This window comes from Peromyscus eremicus, chromosome 1, assembly GCF_949786415.1.
Source record: "Peromyscus eremicus chromosome 1, PerEre_H2_v1, whole genome shotgun sequence".
Taxonomy (NCBI): domain Eukaryota; kingdom Metazoa; phylum Chordata; class Mammalia; order Rodentia; family Cricetidae; genus Peromyscus; species Peromyscus eremicus.
The window spans coordinates 100,310,992-100,324,624 of NC_081416.1; the positions used below are offsets into that span (position 1 = coordinate 100,310,992).

At 52.7% G+C, this 13,633-nt stretch overlaps 1 protein-coding gene and 1 long non-coding RNA gene across 2 annotated transcripts in view; one reads left to right on the plus strand and one right to left on the minus strand.

The window, feature by feature from the left end:
• Positions 1-13,633, minus strand: part of Chrdl2 (chordin like 2) — a 28,746-nt gene that overhangs the window by 3,868 nt on the left and 11,245 nt on the right. The window contains exons 3-9 of the mRNA XM_059270623.1: positions 10,107-10,200; positions 8,796-8,938; positions 6,394-6,487; positions 4,670-4,728; positions 2,696-2,855; positions 1,693-1,887; positions 1,224-1,397 (exon numbers count right to left, since the gene is read on the minus strand). Of these exons, the coding sequence (XP_059126606.1) occupies positions 1,224-1,397; positions 1,693-1,887; positions 2,696-2,855; positions 4,670-4,728; positions 6,394-6,487; positions 8,796-8,938; positions 10,107-10,200 (919 nt within the window). The remainder of the gene's footprint in view (positions 1-1,223; positions 1,398-1,692; positions 1,888-2,695; positions 2,856-4,669; positions 4,729-6,393; positions 6,488-8,795; positions 8,939-10,106; positions 10,201-13,633) is intronic.
• LOC131916963 (uncharacterized) lies at positions 1,515-11,317 on the plus strand. Its single transcript, XR_009380624.1, has 3 exons — positions 1,515-1,623; positions 10,586-10,765; positions 11,162-11,317. It is a non-coding gene; the product is annotated as an uncharacterized LOC131916963 (long non-coding RNA).

Sequence of the window (13,633 nt, forward strand, 5' to 3'; positions counted from 1 at the left end):
CTGATTTCACCTCTGGGATTACAGGTGTCTGCCACCGTGTCTGGTTTATACTGTGCTGGGGATTGAACTCAGGGCTTCCTGTGTACGAGGCGAGCGAGTATTCCAGAGACTAAGCTCCACTCCAGCCTCTCAGACTTAGTTTTCTTATCTACAAAATGGGGCCTGAGTACATATCGTGAGGTTCTTTGTGAGGATTAAATGGGGCACTTTGCACACAGTGTCTGCTGCATACAGATCACGGAGCACAGGGCTGCTGCCCCCTGCCCCTGCCTGCAAAGCCTCTGTGGCATATCCAAGGCCCTTTGCTTCCCTCAGTTGCAAAGGTCCACCCTCTAGGAAACCTTCCCTAGCCAGATCAGCTCCCCATAAGCACCTGTTGCCTATGTCATCAAGCCATCTGTTCCCAAGGACGGGGGAGGGGGGTGCTCACTGCTTTCTGCCGTCCCAGCACCTGCTGGGGTGTACAGTGTGGGTGGTCTGAGAGCTGTGGCCAGCACCAGCCCAGGGAAACAGTATGAGCTAAAGGTTCAGAACAACGGCAAGAGTTCCCACTTCTTCCTCTCCTGCTGTGAGCTCTGTACCTTCTTCTCACCATAGGAAGGCTCCAAGGATGAGCCCACCTCTCTGCCATTCTAACCAGCCGCTGTGGTAGGAGGAGACAGACATTTTTGCCACAGTCCATAGGCCAGAGATTATCCCAAAGCACCTTTCCCCGGTTCACAGAAGAGAACACTGAGGTCCAGAGAGGCTAGGTGATTGTTCGAGGTTACACAGCTAAGAATGAGAAGAGGCAGGATTTGAAGTAGCCGAGGTGAGATTTGAACCCAGGTCTGCCTGGTGGCATAGCCTCTGCTTGTGGTCTGACCTCTGCAATCACTCAGAATAAAGCTGTTTCCTCTGACAGGGCAGCCCACCAGAGTCAGGAGCCAGCAGCCCCCACCCCTTGAATCTTCTTTTCTCCAGGCTTTGGAGCATGGCTTAATGCTCCTCAAAGGGTGCAGTAACCCTCCATGACCAGGAGATGGAGCATTCAGAGGCCTTGGCGAGCTTATCAGAGCTATCAGAAATCACAGAGGAATGGGAATGGGGATGGAATCAGGGGTTCTTACTCCTGGAAGGATGCTGAGGCATCTGATCAGTAAGACCTCCTAAGACCCCTTGGATTCTGAGGGCAGGAAGGTACCAGAGGAATATGAGGTCGGGAGCAGGAGCTGGCCACTCACCTTTCACGAGCTTCCAGATGTAGATCTCTACCTGGTCAGAGGCTTCATGCTCCAGAACAAAGCGATGCAGGCCATCTGGGCTTGGAGATACCAACGTGTACACAGAGACCTGGCCTGGGACCTTGGGACACTTGGTGGAAATGACCTCAGTGTGGTCGGCATCTGCCTCATCCTCTAAAAGAGAGAGAAAAAATGTTTGTGATAGGTTCAATGAACATGGGCTAGTCTCAAAACGTCCAGTGTTCTAATACTTTATGACTTCATAGGATGCAAAACGTCCATGCTGAGAGCCTCTGAGGCTACCACTGTCACGCTAGAAGGTTCCATGTCGTCTGGTATTTTCTGTGCCTGTGCTTCTAGCAGCCTGGACACCTGTAAACCCCACATCCAGTGGCTAAGTGTGAGCACTCCAGGTCCCAGAGGCTCCCAGTATGGCCAGTGCCTTCCCTGCCTGCAGCATGCCTCCTACCTGGGCAGATCTTACAGCACTTCCCAGCCACTTTCTTGGGTTGACTGCAGGGGTATTGGGTGGGGCAGGTGACGCGATGGCAGTCCTGGTCGCCATCCACACACGTGCACAGGATGCAGGGCATGGGACCGAAGGAGAGCACAGTAGGGTGCCACACTTCCCCGTGGGAATACGTCTTCCCATTGTGGGTGCAAGCTGGAACATGGAGAGCAGGGAGGAGGGAGGGAAGGTCAGTGCCTGGGGTCTGCCCAGAGTTTCTAGTCCAAAACATAGAGTGTGCCTAGTGAGCATCAGCTACACTGTCTGCAAAATGCAAGCCAGGGAATAAAGTGGGCACCAGCTCTGACATCCCTCCAATACCCAGGGTTTGCTGAAGATGGAGAGCCCTCCCCAGGCCTCAGAGGTTCATCTGGTGGAGCAAGGAGAGGGCTGGCCTGGCAGGAGGGGCAGGCGCCAAGGACAGCTGTTAATACCTGGTGTGAACTCTAGCAGGTCTACCCCCCCTCCCTGCTTTAGTGTCTCATCAAAGGTCCAGGACTGGGACTCTGTAGCCCCATGGCTCTTCCCTCCCTACCAGTCTGAGCCCTGCTGTGAACCCCGTCCTCTCCTTGTTCAGCCATTGGAACAGAGACTGGGTCAGACTCTGTTCTGTCCCCCACCCTGCTCCACTTTTCAGTAAAGATATAATAGATGCTCAATAAAATATTATTACTTAGGAGGCTGAAACAGTAGGATCTGAAGTTCAAGGCCAGTCTAAGCTACACAGTGAAACCCCTACCCCCAAAAAAACAACTGGTTCTTTCCCTGACTCAGTACTTATGCACCTCAGTGTCCTCATCTGTCAAATGGGAGTTAGGGTCCATGATCTTCAAGGGTATATCCAGTTTTGTTTGTTTTTGAGTTTAAGCTCATGGTCAGATTGAGATGGGAGAACCAGAGTAGGGGGTGCAGGAAGTAGGGGTCCCTACCCCATCAGCAGATGGGAGGAGGGTCCTGTCCTCACCTTTCTTGTGTTTCTCCTTCAGGATAATCTTGATAGTAGTGCTGCCTGTTCCCACTGGCCGGAAGTAGCGAGGGATGAAGCCCAGAGGGGAGCTGAGGCTGGTGGGGGCTGGGGTGCTGGGGCCTCTCCTCTTTCCCTCCTCCGAGTGTGGATCCTGTCTCTGCAAAGAGCAGACAGGATGTAGAGCTGTCTGAGTGGGACAGGCCACAGCTGGGGCCACAAACCAGGCTGCATTGAAAGGTCTGCTAGTGGAGACCAGGGGACTTTCACAGGGAGAGAGGGAGAGGGAGAGGGAGGGGGGGGGGGGAGAGAGAGAGAGAGAGAGAGAGAGAGAGAGAGAGAGAGAGCACACAGACTTTGCATGGGTTTCACACAGAATCATCTGAGCGAGGGCTTAGCTATTCTCAACGAAAACACTGAGAAGGATCTGGCAAGCCAACTTCCACCAAGTCCTTCACCGACCTTGGGGCTGCCGTGGGTAGGCAGAGCAATATGGGATCGGGAGTAGAGAAAACTTGTTGCTTAGGAAAAGTCAGGTGACAAGACAACAGAATGGGCCTCTGACATCCCAGAAGGTTCCAGAATTCCACAGTACAGGAAAACAAAAAACAGGAGCCGGGTGGTGGTGGTGAGTTCGAAGACAGCCTGATCTACAGAGCGAGATCCAGGACAGGCACCAAAACTACACAGAGAAACCCTGTCTGGAAACAAAACAGTGTCCACCCAGAGACACGTAATCACTGGAATCCAAAATCCTCACTCTCAGGCCCTACCCCCACCCCTCTGCCCCTCTAGACCGGACCTGAGGACCGAGACAGAGAAGTGGCAGTGGGGGTGCAGCTTATGGGGTGGGTGCTCTGCAGCTGTTTGGGGACTGGGCTCCAGGCCACCGAAGGGGAAGGACAGGGTTGGGAGCAGGAAGAAAAGCCCGTCCTTTCCCTCGATGTCCATGAACCACTTACACCCTTCCTTCTACAATCTGTTCCCACTCCACACAGTCTCTTTCACAGCACAGAGACAGAGCCTGCAGAAGAGAAACACCCCAGGCCCCAGTACAGGCTCAGACACACAGAAGAGCCCAGGAAATGCTGGTCAGGTGGAGTTGAGGCAAGAAGGACTTGAAGGAGTCAACTCCCAACTGGTACATGGACCAAGACATTCAGTTAGTCAGGAAGGAGCTCTTCAGGGTCTGGCACTGGCCTGTGGGCCCCAGACACTGCCTTCTAGGGACAAGCGGGAAGGAGCAGATCAAATGACTCAGGTTTATTGGCCCTTCTGAGAAATCAGCCTGGCAAAGGCAGGTAGATGCCCTGGCTGAGGAGGGAAGGTCAGGAGTTCAGCTTTGGCTGTCCTAGGCTCCTGGAGCCCAGGATGAAAGGATGGGAGTTTTCACATTGTAGCATGGCACTGAGGAGCTGTAGGGCACCTGAGTCAGGCTATGGATCATTCTCCCGTCTCCTTCCCCCTAGACCACAGAGAGTTGGAAAGGCTAGGCCATCTGAATTCTAGACAAGATCGACAGGAGCCAAGATGGAGGTGGGGGGAGCAGAAAGGTAGATCCCTGGCAAAGGACCTGCACCCCAGAAATGAGGCACAGAAGCATGGACCAAGCCAGAGGCCATTCCCTGGGGGCTTGGACTGCTCATACACACACAGGCTGTGGATGGAGCAGTGTCAGAGAGATTCCCCAGAGGGAAATGAAGGAATCTGGGGCCTACCCTGCCCTGTGTGGCAACCTGTTCCCTTATGACCTATCAACCATAATGGAAACCCTGATGACAGGTAGGGAGAGAGGGTGGAACCTGGAGGTGCCAATACAGCTGATCTAGAGTCAAGTTCTCAGGCCTCGGACTCAGGGTGGGCAGAGGAAATGGGATCGGGAATAGACCGTGTAGTGTTTATGAAAAGAGTCGTGCAGATTTCTGGTCTCGGACAGCAGCCTCTCTCTCCACCAAGCTGCAGAGCCGTGTGGACACTCACCTCTCCAGGCTGCAACTGTGCCAAGTCTTCAGTGGAAGTCTCATTTGTCCTGTCTGAAAACTCAAAAGGAAGCAGGGTCAGCCTTGTGGCCATGGCCCCTGCCTACAGTTCTGCTCCTTCTAAAAGCCTAACACCACATCTGTAGACCCAGCCTACAAGTTACCTAGGAGGGGCCTAAACGTCTCTGTACAGACTGTCTGTCTATATTGAGTTACCAGAAATCTCCACCACCAGGACGCTTCTTCAGTTCCTCAACACTGACCTCCTGGTACCTCCAGGGACTGAACTGCTCAGTTATGTCAGAGCATCTTATTTAGCCTACTTAAAAGTCACCCCTCTGGGATCCTGGTCATCTCTTCATGGATGGTCCCAAGATCCCAGAGTCCCATGCTTACAACAGGGTTTTCATTACACACTTCCAGGGCTCTACTCTCCAGTCCCTCTGCCTCCAGGGACCTCGAGGCCTCTTCTAGTGGCTGTCCTTAGGGAACCAGGACACAGAGAGAGTCCTGTAGCTTCCTGAAGCTCGGCTCCATTCTCTTTCCCAAGCCCTTGCTTCACTACGCTGTATGGCTTGTCTTGAATGTTCTTGCTTCAGTGAGCCAGGGAGTAGAATTAGGCTGCTGGTTAGATCCGCTGCAGCCGGCCTCCCTGTTCGCCTCCCAGCTGACATCCAGAGGAGGAAGGAGGACTATACAGAAGTACACCTTCCCAAATCCCAACACCCGAGGCTCCCCGAGAAGCTCTCCTTGGCTCCCCCAGTCTACATGGACAGTCCAACTGTCATACCTCTGCTCAAGCCCAGTCTGCTCTTCAAGAGCACACATGTCAGCCTCAGTTTACCCCGAGAATCTACCCCAGGAGTCCAATCCTGTGCCAGACAGAAGAGATGAGGACTCAGCCTATGCTTAGCCTATCCCAGGTGTCACTTTGTTTCTTTTGGCCTTGTGGGGACAGGACCCAGTTACTGCAGCCACTACCGCTTCTGCTCCCAGAGGCGAGGTGCCCTCAGCGTCACCCTAGCAGAGCCTCCTCTCCATGCCCCCTGCCAAGCTCCTCCCCCCACTGCCTGCTGCTCCCCGGGCTGCCCATCACCCACACTGCAGAAGCGAGGGGCGTTAATGAGGGCTATGGATGTGAGCTTTGGCCAATGGGAGTTGACAAGGTGGGGGATCAACTTCGCACAGGATTACCCATGGATCCTGTTTTCTGGGACATCCATGCCAAGCTATCACCTCCCTGTAGGAAGGAAGTGTCTACTACATGCTGGCTGCCCCTGGGCTCTTCCTGCCGGTTCATAAAAGGGGTGCTGTAGGACTCTGGCAGACTTCAGGAAGACTCACAGTACTAGTTACATTCTAATGATAAAACACTCTCACCAAAAACAATTTAGGGGAAGACAGGGTTTATTTCTGCTCACAAGTTACAGTCCATCAGAGAGGGAAATCAATGTAGGAACTCAAGTGGGAAATTGAAGCAGAAACTATAGAAGAATACTGCTTGCTGGCTTGCTTGGCTTAGCCAGCCTAGGAGGGACTACCAACCTAGGGAACAGTGCTGCCTGTAGTGGGCTGGGCCTCCTGCATCAATTAACAATCAAGACAATTCCCCATAGATACCCCCACTAGCCAGTCTGATCCAGGAAGTTCCTCAGTTAAGGCTTTCCTCTCAAATGACTCTAGGCTATGTCAAGTTACAAAGTTCACCATGACACTCACCTTTGAAGGTCTGACAGCAAGAGTCAGGCAGAGGAAGTGGGGTGGGGCAGCCGGGTTCAGGGCAGGTCATGAGACCACAGTAAGTGTGGCCCTCCTGAAGGACAGAACACACCAGATTGGAAATGAGCTCTGTTGAAGAATAGCCTTGGGGCCCAGGAGAGCCTCTCTCCCTGGGAGCAAATAGCCTTGAGGTTACCCCTGAGGTAGAGGATGAAGGGAGTGGTGTGTGGTTCCTGAGCAGGGAAAGTCAGCTAGGAGTTTCCCTTTGACCCCTAGTCCCTCTCCAAGTCCTTGAAAGAACTTTGTCTCCAATATTCCCTCAGGTTTCACAGCCGCCTGTGAGATGGGCTTTGGGATGAGGGGAGTCCTGGGGAGGATCGGGGAACTGTGCCATCCAGCCATAGAGAAAGTCAGAGTAGAATGGACCAGAGACCAGGCTTCAGGTTTTTCCTACTGAAATCAGTATCTTTCTCCCGGGCCTGCATCCGGTATCCAGCATGGGAGAGCACTACGTGGGTGACCCCTAGGCTTCTATCAGTCTTATTGAAAACCATTGGCCTCAAACTTCAAGGCCCACTCTGAAAGGTCAGACTGCAGGATGCGGGGCCCTCAGGGAGGCAGGAGGCTGGGCACCTTTGGAGAGTTTCACCTTCTACGAAAGACAGAGAGCGCACCCACTCGGGTTGTGAAGATCAGCTGGGAGGGTGACTGTGAAAAGCGGCTGTAAGGCCCCGTGTTCCTGTAGTCTGAGAGGTAAGGATCTTGCTCCAGAGGGGAGGTCAGAACTCAAGCCAGAGCCATGAAGAGGGGTGAGTGAAAGAGAGGAGAGCCATGTCTCCAGAGAGGATGGGCAAAGGGACCACTACAGTATCCTCATCCACCACCATCATTTCTGCATCTTCCTACAGCCTTGTCCTAACACAGGCCTCTCCCTTTTAAGGGAAGCAGCATCCTACTGGGAAAAGAACACGGACCTTGGGAGTCAGGGAGGTCTGGGTCTGGAATTTGGCTGTGTAGCCACAAGCTAGCTAACAACTGCTCGAGCTCCCATTGCTTATCTGAACAGGATGAGATCCTTCCCCTAGGGCCACTGACTAAGGACAGCTCCGTGAACGTGAATCACATGGTGCAATGTCCTGGTCTCAGCGGGGCAGTGACCCGCTGGCCTGACAGGTCATCATTTCCAGAGGCCGGCCGGCTGTTCCATCTGCCCCATGGACACTTTAAGATTTACAGCCTGAACTGACGGAAACTGGAGAAAAATGGGGAAGCAGGTTAGAGAGGTGGCTTGCCTAAGCCACCCTGGGAACCGAGAGTTTTCCTCCAAACTGAAAAATTTCCTCCTACAGGGAGGATGGGCACTGGTTCATGGGACTCCGGAAGCCAAAGAAACGTACAAACTGCTCAGGACACTCAGAACGTTCTAGGGTTTCCAAGGCCCCTCTGCAAGATTAGATGAGCAGCAAACAGTATCCGGGGAGAAGGACTCTTGGGTGGAGCTGCTGGCACATTGGGTAGGGAACTCCAAGGATTGTGACATGAGTTGTCACCCATGTTGGGGTGGGATTTTTAGTGATGCCGTGTCTGTGAGCCAGCCACACTCCTGTAAGTAACCCACTATGTCGGTCCCCAAGGTACCGCGTAGGATCGTTTCTTTGCAATATCGTTGGTACCCCATCTGTGGTGAACAGATGTCAGTCCAAATCTCTTCAGGAAAAGTCACACAAGGCCAGGGCAATGCTGGAGTTCACGCATCGCTCACTGGCAAGAAACTAAAGAGCACCTCAGCAGACTCCCTCCAGGAGTCAGGGACTGAGGCCGGAGAGGCTTGGTGACAGGGAGCAAAGAGAAGAAAGGGAAGCTGGGAGTGACGGCACCTGTGACAGGAAGAGAGCCGCAGGACTCCCCAAGCAAGAAGATGACTTCCTAAGTCAGGCCACGCTTGGCTTTGCTCTGTCCCCCAATTACAGGGCTGTCAACCCTGCTATCCCTAGGCCTTATTCTGACCACGGGCAGAGAGAGTCTGAACCCCATCTGTGTCCCAAGGCTGTTAATGGAATTCATTCATTCATTCATTCATTCTGCAGCAGCCACCTGGCATCCTCTTGCATGTCAGGCCCTGGACATGGAGCAAGAGAAGACACAGAAACAACATGCACGCATCCCCTCCCCTCAAAGAGGTACAGTGTCCACTGGGAAAAGTAGACATGAGCTATCCTCATTATCTGGGGGATGGTGTGTGAAAACCCGGAGAAAGGTCACCTCACCAAGCTAGGGGCAGGACGTTGTGGACCCTGGGTGTTCCCCTCCCTCCAACCTCTCTTATTCTCACGTCATGGCCCGCCCCATCCCTCTTTGTAGGAGAGACACTGGCTTGGGCCCGAGACTGTAGAAGGTCTTACAATACAGCTGCAGAGGACACACTGGTTGGGCAGGCGGGTGGGCATCAGCTCCTGCGCACTGAAGGTCTCTCCATGTTGGTATGTGGTCTCGTTGAGCTGGCAGGATTTTAAGGGAACCCGAAGCCCAGAGGGGGCATGAGGATCTGCAGGTGGGGGAGCAGAAGGCAATGAGATTTCCATGGATTTAACATTTTTGCCAGAATTAGGAAGGCCACTTTTCTGAAGATTTTGTCCCCCCCCTCCCCCTTTCTCCACTTAGCATTTAAACTATAGTCTGGCTTTGGCTTCCCAGACATTTCCCATATCAGCTAGCCAAGAGGTTTCACTAATACACCTGCCCACATGCTTCTCTCCACCGTAGCCCAGCACCCCCTTAGTGGCTGAGGCCCATGAGTGTTCATGGAACACTCTGGGCTTGTTTCTGGGCACCAAGAGACAGAGTTGGGCAACACTGAATTCCCACCCTCGTGGGGTTCCTGTGATGGAGTCAGGGGTGATGTTCTCTACCATCCTGGTGCTCAGTGTAAACTCCTAACATTCACCGGCCACCAAGGCCAACTCTACTCCTCATCCTGCTGGGTGGAGGGGATGGTCTCCCATGCTGGGCCATCCCTCTCATTTCTTCACAGCACCTTCACTAAGACCCTTCTCTGCCCTAGGCACCAGGCCAGGCACCAGGAACAGATGAGCAAGGCTTGTCCCTGCCACCAAGAGGTTCACAATCTAAGGTAGAGAAATGTGCCACAGCAAAGACACCATGCACGCATCCAGGGGCCAGCCTGCCCCGGGTCATTCGCCCTCATTTTCCCCTTCCTTCCGCATAGCCAGAGGGACCGGAGCTCAAATGTGAAGTCAGCATGCCAGGCTATTCTCACCTCCTTCAGTCGGTTTCTACTCTTTCTTTCCTTAATTTTACATTTTTGTTACACTTCTTCATTCTGGGGGGAAGGGGTGCAAGCCGTGGCATGTGGTGGAGATCAGAGGATAATCTTCCGAGTCGGTTTTCTCCTCCTATCATGTGAGTCCCTGGGATTGTTCTCAGGTTTTCATTTGGGGAGCTCGGGTTCCCCTACCTGCTGAGCTGTCTTGCCCACCCAATTTCCACTTCGTCTGCCTTCTTCTCCTGCAATGTGGATCAGTTTTGGAGCCAGAAGTCCGCTGCTACCCTAGCCTACATGGGGGTTCAGAATGTGTCCACTGAGCATCTGTCAGTTCCCACACATCTGATGGACAGGGCCGCTCTTTTCCTTCTGGAGGATTCTTTCAACCAGGGGCTCACAGCCATGACAGGGGAGGAAGAAAGCCACTTACCCACACATCTGGGGCAGCACTGCTGTGGCTCCATCACAGGCTGCGAGCAGTGGAGGGGCGGACATCGGAGGCGGTAACACTTCACATGGCCGCTCTGGAAGAGACACATGGTCAGGCCTTATTCCAAAGAACCACTGCCTCCCATCTGTAGGGGTCCTCTCCCCAAGCTTCCACCCCAACGGCAGAACCATGCTTTGTCTTAAGCCCCTGTACAGTAGGACCCAACACAAACTCAAGTGAGCCCTGTCCCGACCCTGCCCACTAGGCGGATCTCACTGAGCCTACTCATCTGCAGCCTTCACCCATGGGGAGACAGACCTGTCATGGGTTTGCTTAGCTCTCATGGCCCCTTTGTGGGTACGAGAAATAGAAGTAAAAGCCTTGAGCTGTCTGGGCATTGATTTTGGTGCTCTGCCCAGGCTATTTTCAACTCTATGTCTTTTTTCTTACACTACTGACCCTGAGTTTTGTGTTCAAAGGAGGGCTGTAACACAGAGGACAGTGACCAGGACAGGACTAAAAATCTGGCGTGGAAAAGACTTGGGTCTTTATCATCCTACTCTCCAAGTCTCCAAGAGGTCTGTGGAACCCTGGACAGAGCCTCTGGGGTTGGCACCACAGAAGAGACCTGAAGTTCTTTACATCATTAAGTTCAGCAGGTAAAAGAGAACCAGACAAACACACGTAGTGAGAGATGAACAGAGGCAACAGCAGAGGCCACAGCACCTTACAGAGGTTTCCCAGAGCTCCCAGAGCACCAGGCCTTCTCCCAGGCCTTCCTCAGCCTCCCCACACCTTGCTCTTGGCCCTGTACCAGACTCACTGTACTCCCTACTCAACCATGAACTCCAAAGTACGGTTGGCACGGGGCCTGACTCCAAGCAGGCGACCGCGGAAATCTAAAAGTGTGAGTGAGTGATGTGAGGAGAGAGAGTCAGGGGTCAGACAGGGAGGCTCTCTAATGAATGGAGCAACATTGATTAAACCCTAAAGTTAATCACGTTGGCTCCAGCTCTCCAGGATGTAGTTCCCTTTTATCATCCTCTGCCCAGCAGAGCTGTGGACAGCCCTTCGCCTGGAAACAGCTTCTTACACCAAGGAAGACCCTAGACTGCCTGAGTCCCTCTGGAGTCCCTGCTTCCCAAGACGGCCAGAGAGAATGCCAAGGACCGATCGGAAATGGTTTGAGTGTCAACAGTGATCCGCTAGAGATCACTTGCACCTGCAAGTGTATCTGCAAAATGTTACACTGTATCACTGGCTCTCCACCCAGGTCTTCTCTGCCTCTTGAGGTTCTGTCTTAACCATGGATGCCCTCAGAGCTTCTGCCTCCTCCCTCTCTTGGACTGTGAGGATAAGAGGGTGCTGAGGGTCTGAGAACCAGAAGCCCCAGCACCAAATGATACACCTGCAAGTGTATCCCCAAATGAAAACCTGAGAACAATCCCAGGGACTCACATGATAGGAGGAGAAAACCGACTCGGAAGATTATCCTCTGATCTCCACCACATGCCACGGCTTGCACCCCTTCCCCCCAGAATGAAGAAGTGTAACAAAAATGTTACACTGTATCACTGGCTCTCCACCCAGGTCTTCTCTGCCTCTTGAGGTTCTGTCTTAACCATGGATGCCCTCAGAGCTTCTGCCTCCTCCCTCTCTTGGACTGTGAGGATAAGAGGGTGCTGAGGGTCTGAGAACCAGAAGCCCCAGCACCACCCAGAAATGAGTTCAAGACATCCCAGCAGGACCCTGCTGGCTGAGTGCCCCCTGGCCACGCTCCTCCTGCTCTTCCATCCTCACGTCTTCCTGGAGAATTCTGCATGGCACTGCTTTCCTTTAGGCCACCCAATTGATTGTGCAAGGCCCAGGGAGGTTGGTGATATGGTTTGGATGTTGAATGACCCTGAAGGTGCAGGTGTGGAGCTTAATCAATCTTAAACGGGTAAACTGAGGCCTTCAGGTGAGAAGCTAGGTGGAATTTGAGGGACATGTGGTCTCAAGAGCTAGAGTCTTGCACTTGCTGAAGTGATGAACAGCAGGCAGCAGTGGATCGGGTCGGGGCAGCTTGGGGGTGAAAGGGCAAAGACAAGGCATGCGGCAGGGCTCTTTGTGGCCAGTGGGAACTTCACTGGAAGGTCAGATACCCTGTTTTTATAGTGGCTGTGTAAATATAGATGACCTCATGTCCTGTTCTCAACAATAGCCTGAGAGGCACCACCTTCCATACTGGGAGCAAAGAATGTTCTCGAGGCTGACTGAGAACACACAGCAGCTAATCACCATCACCAGGACCCATGCCTGCCTGGGATGCTGAGACACTTTGGGTGCTTGTACTGAGCACAGGCACACAATCAGGATAAGTGACCGTCTTTCTGTCCTCAGAAGCCTGTGTCCTAGTGGCTGGAGAGGGACCATAGGGCATTAAGAAGCAGGGACAAGCTAATTTGAGGTGTTATGTTTATGGCCATGACCAAACCAGGTGATGTGATTAGAAGACACATTTGGAGACTGTAAGAGAAGCCCTCCTAAGGAAGTGACAGTTACATTGTGAACAATGAAGGGGAAAGCTGCCATTCACGAGATTAGAGGAAGATTATTTGGAGGGAATAGTGAGAATATTCCAAATGTTGGAAGTTCAGACATCAGGCTGATGTGGCTATAGCAGGGCATGTGGGTGTGGAGTTGGAAGGTAAGGAGGGTGTTGATCATGCAGAACTGCTAGAATACTGGGCTAGTAGACTGTTTGCCTAGCATGCATGAAGCCCTAGGTTCGATCCCTAGCACCCCATAAAGTAGGCACAGTGGCACACACCATGACTATTGAGGTAGAGGCAGAAGTTCAAGGTTAACCTCAGATACATTTGAGGTTAGCTTAGGCTACATGAGACCCTGTCCCAAAAAAAATGATTGGATGGTTTTAAGAGCAAAGAGATACCATAGTTCTGGGTTCAGGAAAGGCCATTCTAACTGCTTCATGGAGAATGGATTTTGAGAGGGACAGCAGAGCGCCCTGTTGGTGGGCTCATGCAGCGGTCCGGATGAGAGATGAGGGTAGCTTAGATGGGGGAGAAGGGGCAATGGTGGAGAGAAATGGAGGCATTTTGGCAAACTGCACTTTGGCAATATGGGTAACAGTCCTTTGGGCTGACGAAAAGAAACTCCATGTGTGAACTCCGGGGAAGGAGACGTGAATAAGCTCCAGTGGATCACAAAACTTGGCCTTTGTCAACTGGGCCACGTGACATGTCTGGAATTTTCTGTTATGGTTTCCTTTCTGTTTTCTGGCTGTATTTCATGAAGTTCCTTTTTAAATGGCTTATTGGCCTCAGATGTGCTAAGGATAATAAAAATAAGGCAGCTGGAGCCATGGGGGATTGCATCCCTGTTTTTGTCTGAGTTCTACCTGGAGCTAAGATGGAGGGACAGTGGGGAGAGAGGGAAAGACCCAGAAGGAGTGAGCTGAGTGAGGCAGTGGAGAGAAGGGCTGTATCACTGGCTCTCCACCCAGGTCTTCTCTGCCTCTTGAG